Source organism: Ursus arctos, unplaced genomic scaffold (genome assembly GCF_023065955.2).
Source record: "Ursus arctos isolate Adak ecotype North America unplaced genomic scaffold, UrsArc2.0 scaffold_14, whole genome shotgun sequence".
In the NCBI taxonomy this organism is placed as follows: domain Eukaryota; kingdom Metazoa; phylum Chordata; class Mammalia; order Carnivora; family Ursidae; genus Ursus; species Ursus arctos.
In genome coordinates, this window is record NW_026622808.1 from 16086506 (window position 1) to 16097268 (window position 10763).

At 62.4% G+C, this 10763-nt stretch overlaps 1 protein-coding gene across 1 annotated transcript; it reads right to left on the reverse strand.

Moving 5' to 3' along the window:
* Positions 1-61: 61 nt before the first annotated feature.
* On the reverse strand, positions 62-4944 carry DUS3L (dihydrouridine synthase 3 like). Its single transcript, XM_026481171.4, has 13 exons — positions 4760-4944; positions 3817-4090; positions 3053-3565; positions 2688-2729; positions 2414-2566; positions 2011-2127; positions 1745-1810; positions 1563-1673; positions 1219-1315; positions 992-1067; positions 514-702; positions 301-429; positions 62-214 (listed from the first exon to the last, which is right to left on the reverse strand). The coding sequence occupies exons 1-13, from the start codon at positions 4855-4857 to the stop codon at positions 142-144; spliced, it is 1938 nt and encodes a 645-aa protein (XP_026336956.2). The 5' UTR covers positions 4858-4944; the 3' UTR covers positions 62-141.
* Positions 4945-10763: the final 5819 nt, after the last annotated feature.

A 10763-nucleotide genomic window follows, 5' to 3' on the forward strand; every position in this document is an offset into this window, starting at 1 on the left:
CGTCAAGACAAAGCTCCCCAGAACGGGACAGGGAAGCCTCGGGGTCACAGAAAGTCTTGGGTTTTTAAAAGAATAAAATTTATTGTCTTCTCATGCAGCAGGAGGCCCTGCTGGGCCCTCGCACGCCCCCCCACCCCACGGCTACTTGTACGCGTTGGCCTTGTGCTTTGGCAGAAAGACGAAGTCGGGCGGCACAGGTCCCAGCAGCATCTCACTGCGAAGAGGGCACAGGGGGAGGTCAGGCCTGCGGCCCATGGGCCCCTCAGACTTCCACAGCCCCGCACCGGGGGTTCCCGGCACCTGATCCGGATCCAGTCAGCGGCCCTCTGGCTGGCCATGAGTGTCTCCAGGTAGTCGCGGCCCACGTAGTAGGGCGGCCGCTCATTGATCCTCTGTGGGAGCCGCTCCAGCAGGCCCACAGGCACGTACCTGCGGGCGGCGGTGGGTGCGGGGTCAGGCTGGGCTGTCCCCACACATGGCCCCCACCCACGCCTGGCCGGCCCCAGCACCCACCTGCACAGGAAGGACAGCCACTCGAGGAGAAAACGGCGGGTCTTCTCCACGCCCTGCGTGTCCGAGCCCCAGTGCTCCAGGCCGTAATGTGTGAAGTCCTGCAGGATGGCCAGGCGCTCGGATGACGAGATGTCCCAGTGCCGCTGCTCCTTGATCTCCGTGAACAGCCACGGCTTCAGCAGGGCGCCCCTGCAGAGGGCGGGGAGGGGGCTCGGCGGCCTGGCGGCTGCAGCCCTGAACCCCACCTCCCCACCAGGCTCGGCCGACCTTCAAAGCCCGAGAGTTCCACCCACAAGTGCAGAGATGTCCGCACAGATGTCCGGTCCACCCCTTCTCCCCAGCCGTCTCGGCCCCCTCTCTCTGCCCCCTGTCCCGGCAAAGCCACCTGCTGGGGACACTGAGCAGGGCAGGGGGCAGGGAAGCGGGGGGGCGGCTCCAGCGGGCTCTTTGCAACACCCCAGGCACAGGGCACACTTACCGGGCGACCATCACCCCAGCGACACCTGTCTGCATGGCACGGTTGGCATCCTCGTACGACAAGATGTCCCCGTTTCCTGAGGGACAGAGGCTGGGGTGTCAGCGGGCCATGGGCAGGCGGGAGCTCTAGGGGAGTTCCTGCCAGCCCAGTGACACCCACGGGGGCAGGCGTGTGGCCTCTGAGAGCGGGGCTGGCGGGAGGTCCGGGCTGAGCGGCAGGGGACCCACCGAACAGGGGCATGGGGCTGGCTGCCGTCACACACTGCGCGATGTACTCCCAGTCGGCCAGCTTGGTGTAGCGCTGCTCCCGGGAGCGGCCGTGGAGCTGGAGGAGAAGCCACGCGCGGGGAGGGAGAGACGGGCCGGGAGGCGGAGGATCAGACAGAGAGAGAGAGACCCAGAAAGATCAAGAGAGACAGGCTGAGAGAGAGAGACAGAGAGACAAAGAGACAGATGGAGACCGAGACGGAGGGAGAGCCAGAGAGCAGGAGGGAGAAGCAGGAAGAGAGACCGTTAGGAAGGTCTGCCAAGTGCTCCCGAGGCCCCCACACCCTCTGTGCCCCGAGACCCACCGTGACCAGGGCTGCACCCCAGTCCCGCAGCTCGGGGAGCAGGCGGTGTGCCAGATTCACGCGCTCCTGGACGCCCGTGCGGATCTTCACCGTCAGCGGCACGTCCAGCACCTGTGGCGACGGCGGCGGTCAGCGGGAGCGGGGCCAGGCCGGGGAGGAGGTGGGGGCGTCCGAGGGCGTACCTGGTTCATGCCGCGGACGATCTGCTGGAACTTGGCTGCGCGGTTCATGAGGGCACAGCCCCCGCCCTGCGAGAAACGGGAGGCGGGAGCGAGGAAGGGCGGGACCCAAGCTAGGCCACACACCCTTCTCTGCCTTCGCCATCCAAACGGGGAAACCAAGGCACAGTAGCCCCCGCGGGTTCCCAGAGACCCAGGTGGGAGCAAGACCAGGGCCCGGGCTCCTGCCCCACCCACACCGTGGAGGTCCAGGGCCACGAGGCCGCTACCTTCTTGTATACGAGGTCGATGGGGCAGCCGACGTTGATGTCCACGAAATCCACCTCGATGGTACGGTTGAGCAGCTCGGCGCACTTGGTCATGGTGTCAGGGAAGGCGCCCTCGAGCTGTGGCCGGGGGCAGAGCAGGGAGTGAGGGGCTGGTCCAGGCTGTCCCTGCCACTATGGGGATCGAGCCAGCGGCCTTGTCTCCCCAAAGTGGCCCTGCGCCAAGGCCACCGGCCCTTAAAGGGGCATTGGGTCAGCCCTCGGGCCCATGGCTGAGGCAAGAGGGGTGTGGGAGTGATGGAATCAGGCCTGGGGTCAGGGAGATCCGACCCTGAACCTGCCCCAAAGCCAGGCAGCCAAGAGCCCCTCCGCCCTTCCCGCCTCCCTCCCTCCAGGCGGCACCAACCTGGACGCCAAAGACATCCTCGCACGGGTGGCGTCTGAGCAGCGCCCATTCAGATGTCTGGCCCTGCAGCAGATTGGTGCACACGGCCATCTCCCCGCACGTCACGTCGGCCCCGAAGCGTTTACAGATCCGCCGGAAGGGCAGGTTCCCGCACTGGGAGCAGCAGGGGACGCAGGCACACGTGAGGGGCAGCAGGCAGGGACCCCGGATGCCTATCACAGCCCCATGACCCAGCAGGCAGGGGCAGACCCCGGGCACGGCCGGGCTGACCTACCGTGGTGAGGGGGGCCAGGTACAGCTTGCCGCTGATGTCCAGCTGCGGGGAAGTAAAACCCAGGGGAGCTTGCCAGGCCTCCGGGGTTTCCCTTCTCCCCGCCCCACCCGCCATCCACCTCTGGGCCTCTGTGCAAGCCAGCAGATCCCTGTGCGAAGACTGTTCTGTTCCTGTCTTCCCCTCCGCGGCAGAGCTTCCGCCCAGCCGTCAAAACTGCAGGCCTGATGCCCCGTCTTCTTCCAGGAAGCCTTTCCCTCCCTCCCTTCCTCCACCCCGGCCCAGGCTCTATGGGGCTGCGGGTGTGCGTCCAGTTCTTTCTGCTCCCACGCTACCAGCGCCCTCAGCAAGAAGCCCCGACCACATACCCTTCTCTTCTCACAAGGCCGCAGCCTGACCACGTCCTCGTCCGTCAGGGGCCCGCAGGTCCGCACCGAGCTGCTGGCAAGGGCACCAGCGCCTGGCTCCGGGAGGGCCTGCTGGGCGTCACCGCTGTCCTGCAAGGGGGCACCTTTGGCTCCCGACACCTCGGGGACAGCGGCCTCAGGGGAGGGGCCTGGCACATGGCCCTTGCTTAGCTGGCGTAGGGCCTGCTCAGCGCGCTCGAAGCGGACCTTGCGCTTTCGCAGTTGCTGCTGCAGGGCCTTGTCCAGGCCGTTGCGGACCAGCGGGGCCTGGACCCGCTCTTCTTGCACCAGGTTCTGGCCTTCGGGTCCCAGATGGGCCCCACCGAAGCGGCAGGTCACACCATAAGGGCACCGGCCAAAGGTCTCGAAAAGCACACAGCGGGGGCCCAGGTCCGATGGCTTGGTCTCCAGATAGAGGCCCACGTCATGCAGGAAGCGGCAGCGGTCGCCGAAGAAACACTTTGCAGCTGATTCCTGCAGGGGAACCAAGAGGCCATGAGGGAGGATGGGGAACGTCGGGACAGCCAGGCAGTCTGGGTGTGAGCCTCTAACCTCCCCCCGCCTCCTGCTGTCCTGGGGCAAGTCAGGAACCCATCAAGCCTAGGTTTCTTCATCGAGAAGATGGGGACAATAACACTCACGTCACAACTTCCTGAGGATCGAATGGGGAGCAGGGAGGCTAAGACTGAAGGTCTCTAGGACTCTCAAACAACAATTACACTCACCTGGACCAGGGAGGGGCAGAGCCTATTCTTGTCATAGTGGGTGGGTTTCATGTGGGGCCGGCCCTTGTTCTGGCCCCGGGCTCTCTTCTGAACCTGCGGCCGCTCCCCGGGTTCAGCCGCCTCCCCTGGCTGCCCATCTTCCAGTCGGATGCGCTTGGCCTCAGGTTCAGCCAGGTCATTGCCACTGCGGTCTCCTGCCTCGATTTCCTGGCTGGGCTTCTCCTGCCCTTTGGCTTCCAGGAATTCGTGGAACTGCTCCTTGGTAGTCAGGTATCTGCCACCAGAGAGGCAGTGGGAAAAGGGCTTGTGGAGGGGCTCCCTTCTCCAGCTCAGATGCAATGGACGCTGGGGAAAGGGACTGAGAACACCTGTCCCTGCTTAGATGCCTCTGCAGATGAGGAGTGCACGACTTAGAACCGGCCAGCTGCCAGTGAGGGCGCACCTCAAGGCCACAGGCAGAACTAGTTTTGTCCCTGGGTCCCACTGCCCAGAGTACTGAGCCAAACTACAAACAGGCATGAACATCCCCAGCCACATTTGGCTATAGAAAACTACATGTCCCCGCATGCCTTGCAATGGGGCCACAGTCGCCACATTCCCCAGCATGCCCCACGGCCCTCCCTTCAGACAAGTCCCTGCCTGTAGCTGAGGCTGGCTGCAGGTGCGCAAGTGCTACTCCCGCCGTACGCCGGGACTACAGTCCCCAGCATGCACTGCGGCCCCAGCCTCCAACTCTGCCCACCCCTGCAAGCACCGTGGTGTCCTTCGCACACGTGACAGCCCCCAACGTGCGCTGTCTACTCCGACCCTGCGGGTGCAGGAATGGCCCACACTGAAGAGCCTACGAGCTTCCCGCCTGGGCTGCTGCCCCGTCACCCGGCATGCACCGCCTGTAGGTGCCGGGAAGGCCACGTGAAGGACTCCCCCTGCCCCAGAGACTCACTGAGGTTTAATGGGCGCCACCCCCCGTTCCGGCGCACCGGCTCCTGAATCGCCACCGCCACCACTCTCTGCTGGGGCCTCCGCCGCTCCCTCCGCCATCGGCCCCCCTCACGCCGGCTTTAGAGTGCAGCGGGAAGGCCTTCCGGGTCGCGAGAGTGTCTTCCCGGTCGTGTTGGGGAAATGCGCATGCCCGGGGCGCTCCAAGTGACGCCATTGTACGCGGGTCGACGTAAGGGGCGGAGCCTGAGTGGGGGTGGAGCCTCGGGCCCGGCTTAGGGTAATACAGCTGAGCTGTTTGCGGGTCCCGGAAATCTTCAGTGGCTCTCCCGACCGGCCGCGGTAGACGCAGGAGGGTATTCGAAAAACTTTAAAACGGGGGCTTTAAAAAAACTCAAACTCCACGATTTTTATGCGAGGCATTATCGACAGATAATTATTGAGTGCCTGCGTGCCAGAGGCTGTCCTGGGTGCCCGACATGAGCAGTGACTACGACAGGCGAATCCCTGCCCTGAGAGCTCGCGGAGGGGCCGAGGGGGTGGTGGGCGGGGAGCGGGCTGGCTTCCACCGCTGGCCTCGGCTGCCCTCTGTAGGACAATCTGGGGATAAAACGGTGGGATTGCGGCGTCCAGTCCTGGCGAGACTCTTTGCCCAGCTGTGCCTGCCCACCTCCGGGGACGGGAGCTCACTCCTCCCTCCTAAGATGCCCGTCCCATTGCCCTCTGAGGTTCCACCAGGAGTCTCCCCCCACCGTCCCACAGGCACTGCAGGCCACTCCGGGGAGGCGGTTGGATAGATGGGGAAACTGAGGCCCACAGAAGGCTGTCTGAACATAGCCTCCCTCTCTGGGACTCCACGGGCTCCCTGGCTCTGCCTTGCGATGGCCTGCCTTTCTGTGTAAAGCAATCAAGGAGGGCCTCCTGTGAGCGGGGAGAGGGGGGAGGGAGCTGTGGACTGGCCATTGACAACAATATTAATATTAATAATATTAATTGCTTATTATAATGGTGTAGTGTTAATCATTTACCAGTAACTAAACAATATTGAGCACTTATTTTGTCCAAGCCCTTTTCTTGCTTTAACGCACTTACTCTACTCTCTGACTTCGTGCAGAGGGAACAGGCATTCATCCCAAATCCACCTGAATCTATGGGTCCCAGAGCTCCCTGGCCCAGGGACTGCCCCACCGTCCTGAGACAGAGACCAGGGTGTCAGCCTCCCCTCCTGCCTCTCCCCCCGCCCCACAGCCTTTGAGTTCCTGTATCCTGCCCACTTGCCCTCCAGAATCTGTCTTTAGTCCATCCCCTCTCCCACCACTCCCCCCGCCCACTTCCGGGCCTCAATCTTCCATCCTGCTCCCAGCCACAAATATGACCATGGCTTTCCCCTGCTCCCAGTCCTTCCAGGTCTCCCTACTGCCCCAGCCCTGTACCACTGCCCCCAAGTTCTTACAGAACCCAGCCCCTGCTACCTTCCCCAGTTTCATTCCTCATCACTGCCTCACTCCCTAAACTCAAGCACCAAGTTCATTCCAGACTTCCCATGAACCAGTTGAACCTCTCAGCCTTTGCATGTGCTGTTCCCTCTTGCAAGAAGTCTTTTCCCTGCTCCCAATCACCTTGTTCATTCCGCTCACCCTCTAGTTCTCTCCTCTTCCCTCTCCTCCTCCTTGTCTTCCTCCTCTCCCCCCCCCCACTTCTCCTCCAGAAGCCTCTCTAACTGCCCCCTGCTAGGGATACTGCCCCCTCAGTCTCTGCAGCCATCTGAGCATCTGGGAATCATCGCCCTCATCATCCTGGTGCTACCTGGCCACGTGCCATCTTCCCCACTGTCCTCTGAACTCAGAGAGGGTGGAAATTGGTCCACCTCAGTCACTCTGTGTCCCCAGCACCCAGCACCAGGCCCGGCTCACAGGACGTGCCCAATGAACACTTGCTGAGTGAGTGCATCTTACCGTGGCTGGGGAGACTGAGGCACAGAGGGGCCAGGACCTGCGCTGGGGGTCCTGCCTTCACTGAGGCTGTGGCAGGGGCATAAGAACGTCCCAGGTGTCACCCTGGAGAATGTGGGGACATTCAGGAAGATGCCCCACCCACCCTGAACCAGGCCTGAGTCGTCCTCTGAATGCCTTATCTTGACTGATCGGGAGACGCAGGAAGGAGACAGGTGGCACAGGGGACCAATGGGGATATTGAGGCACTCGGGGGGGGGGGGAGGCAGGGCCTGGAGAATGTGCTGTGTGTACTCTCTCTCCCATCTGTCCTGTTGGTCTCCCCCTCCCTCTCTCCCTCTGCTTCTCCCTACACCTCTCTCTCGGAGTCCCTCTTCTCTGTCCCCCTGCTTCCTCCCTGTGCCTCTGTCTCTCCCTGCCCTCTCTCTGTCCCTCTCAGCTGGGCCGGATGGGGTGGCAGCAGTGGGCAGGTGCGGCCCGGGCTCAGTGCCCGTTTCTGCTGGGGCCACCCCGGATTTGTGGCTGCGCCTCCTTTATCTGGGGCTGCAGCTGCCCCTTATCTTCTGGCTTCAGGACACGAGACAGGGATTAGGGCAGCCCAGGCCAAGGACGTGAGACAGCAGGGTTGAGCGGACGGGTGGCAAGAGCCAGGGTGCTGGGGGGGGCTGCTGCAGGGCACCCACAAGCCTTGGCAGCTGGGGCTGCTGTGTGTGTGTGTGTGTGTGTGTGTGTGTGTGTGAGACAGTTTGTACACATTTATGGCTTTTGCATGTGTGGCGGTATATACGCAGCTGTGGCTGAGGAGTGTGTGTGACTTGGGGGCTCTGTGTATATAATTGTGTTTCTGAGTGTGAGTGTTTGTGTCTGTGTTTATTGTATGTGTGTGTGTGACAGTGTGTACACATTTGTGGCTTTCGTGTGTGAGTGTGTGGCTGTGCTTTGTGAGGCCCGCCCTGCCCCACAGGTGCCCACACAACCCCCGGCCCAGCCCCCACCCAGCTGCCTGCCCCGCTGCCCTGGCTCCCCCGGGCTGGCCTGATGGCTTTCCCACCTTGCTGACCTGGGGCCGCCAGGGACAGGGCCCCTGACCTGTGGCCTGTGGCTGCAAATGGCCCTATGGGGACGGCCGCCAGCCCTGCTTTTCCCATCCTCCCTCGCCTGGAACCAGCTAGCTCCTTCCTGCCGCCCACGGACCTCAAGGGCCCCATCCCGGCTGAGGCCACCAGCTCTTCCTGGCCCCCAGGGCCCTCGCGCTGACCCTGGGCTGTGTCCCCTGTTGAGGCTGAGGCTTCTCTCCACTCAGCATTGTCCAGCTTGGGGCCAGGATGACCGTCAAATTAAGAACCCTGAAGCCTAGTTCGGGGGAGCTTCTTGGCTGGCAATTGGCAGGCCGGAGCTGTCCCAGTGACCCCTGGCAAGCCCTTTCACTTCTCCACGGGAGAACGACACTATGAATCCCTGAGGATCTGCACTGGGCACAGAACGAATATGGGAGCAATTTCACCGATGAGCCAACTGAGGCCCAGCCATCTCCGTGACCAGCTGGGGTGGGGCAGTGCCGAGTGTATGGACCTACTCCGGCTGGGGGTGGCGGGAGGGACAGAGGACACAGAGGGCTCCAGGCCGCCTCTACCCCTGCAGCGCTGGTTCTTGGGGGTCCTGAGCTACAGCCCTGGGCCCGCAGGGCCTGGACCAGCTCCTGGTGCTAAGATGGAAACTTCTCCACCAGCCAAGTCCATGTCTTGGCCAGCAGCCGCTGGCCTCCCAGAACTTTGCCTGGGCCTCCACTAGTGAACAGAGCACTCCCCTTGGGAGCAGTGACTGTGCAGGAAGGGCAGGGGGCCAGCCTCGGGGGTCAGGGGTGGAGGAGTGGCCAGGGCAGTGGCTGAATGTTCTGGAATCATCCAGCCCCAGGTTTGAGCTTCTTCCCTACCCTATGACCTTGGGCCAGCGTCTTGACCTCTCTGATCCCCAGGTTTCACAACTACCAAGTGAGCACAGAGCAATGAGGGGGCGGGGGCATTGCCTGGAGCTACCTGGGGCGGGGGGGGACATCCGAGGAGGCAGTGAGCGAGCGGAACTAATTCCCAGGCAAACACCATGGAGGGCTGGCAGGTGACAGGGCCTGAGCTCTGGGTGCACCTGCGCTCTCACACCCCTGCCTTCACCTTGACCCTGGGGCCAGCAGGCTCACATCAGCCACAGGAGCCACGTGCCCCCAGATGCCCCCTACTCCACAGTGAGCCTCAGTTTCTCTGTGCATATTTGCGCGCTGGGGAGACCACAGCCCCACGCAACCCATGGCTGCTCTAGAAGCAGGGGAGCTTCAAGGCTCTGTTCCACCCACTCCCGCCCCACAGCAGCCACAGTCTGGGAGAAGGAAGGTTTAAAAATAAAGCATTGTAAATACCCGTGTTTCCTGCAAATAGAACCAGCCTCTGAATCCCCGTGGCCTCCCAGGCGGCTGGGCCCAGACAGCTTCTTTGAGGGGGGCGGGGGCCAGAGGGAGGGCGTGTCTGTGTGCGCCCCAGTTCCCAGCTGCTGTGTGAGTCAGCCAGTGTGACAGGGTGTCTGTCACCGTCTGTCCAGGGGGTGACGAAGTGCGTGGGTTGGTGACAGAGAGTGTCCGGAGATGCTGGGCTGTGTGAGGTGACACACCAGTGCGTGAGGGTGTCGGGACAGAGTGAATGTGACGTGTCTCCTGTGACCACGTGGGGCCCCAAGCAGAGCAGGGTTTCTGAGGGCCCGAGTGTGATGGGGTTTCCAACCATGGTGGAAGGTGGGCATGTGTCCTGGCGTCCCACCTCCCGCCTCCTGTCTCGCCCCACCACAGCCTCACCCTGGCGCCCCTGCCCACCCCAGAGGAAGAACCGAGTCTTTCAAGTTGCTGTTGCCAGGGCAACCATTTTACGAGCGTCCACATGGTGGGCACATGTGTGTGTCCTCCGCCCCATGTGTCTGCACGCCCCCACCCCCATGGCCCCAGCCCCGGTGGGGAGGGGGATGCCGGCAGTGTGGGGTGAGCAGGAGGTGGCCGAGGGGCAGCCAGCGACAGTTTAACGGTAGCTGGGTGCGTGGGGGTGGGCTCCTGGCTGGCCTGCGTGTGCGCAGGGGCCTATGCCTCCCGGACTGGCCTCACACGTGTGTGCGCTCGTGTGCACGCTTGACGGTGTCTCTGAGCTCCTTCGCTTGTGTGGCTGTGGGTGCGGACGGCGTCCTCGGTGGTGTGTCCTTCTCGAGTTACTGTGCGAAACGTCCACGTGAGGGCTGTGTGTGTGCACACCGCCGGGATGTGAGTTGTCTCCATGTGGCCGTCTGTACCAGCAGTGGGTGTGCAGTGGGTCACACGGTGTGTGTATTAACGTGTCGTTAGGTAACATGGGGGTGTGTAACGATCCGCCGAGTGTTCACGAATGTGCACAAACAACCAAGGGGCCAATGTGAGGGCCGGTGCGCTACTGTGTGAATACCCCCTGTGTCTGTGTCTCTACTGGGCAGTGTGTGTGTGTGTGTGTGTGTTAGGGGTAGTGTGAGCTTTGTGTCCATGTGCATACGTGTGTCTGGCTGGAAGCGAAGTAAGGACGCCTGTGTGTGTGTCCATGCATGCCCTTGGGCAAGGACGTGGGTGGTTGTGACGGCTCTGTGTGTCTTAGGGATGGTGCCGTTCTCATAAAGAGTGTCCCAGTGTGTGTGAGAACAAGAACAGCACCAGGTGTGACCCCGCCTGGATCACAGATTTGGGGGTCTGTGTGTGAATGGCCACAGGGACCAAACCCTTCGAGTGTGTATCACTGGGAGGGAGCACATGGTGATACCAATAATGGCAGACACTTGGGCATCGCTCAGCACGAGCCAGGGATGGTTACTTCTATTTACTTACTCAATTTCTACTACAACCCTATTAGAATCTACTCATAATACCCCGTGTTACAGATGGGGAAACTGAGGCACAATCAAGAAATGTTGGCCCAAGGCCGCACGGAGCTGTTACCCCTAACACACACACACACCTGTCCTTCCCATCCCGGACCAGGACCCGGCAGCTCCGACTCCGCC

Excerpts from the sequence above, each read along its gene's own strand:
- DUS3L (XM_026481171.4), bottom strand. The coding sequence starts at position 4,857 with ATGGCGGAGGGAGCGGCGGAGGCCCCAGCAGAGAGTGGTGGCGGTGGC. Across the intron at positions 2,567-2,687 it reads ACCTGGCCCCCCTCACCACG|TGCGGGAACCTGCCCTTCCG; the intron begins GTAGGTCAGCCC and ends TGCTGCTCCCAG. Across the intron at positions 1,068-1,218 it reads CAGCCCCATGCCCCTGTTCG|GAAACGGGGACATCTTGTCG; the intron begins GTGGGTCCCCTG and ends TCTGTCCCTCAG.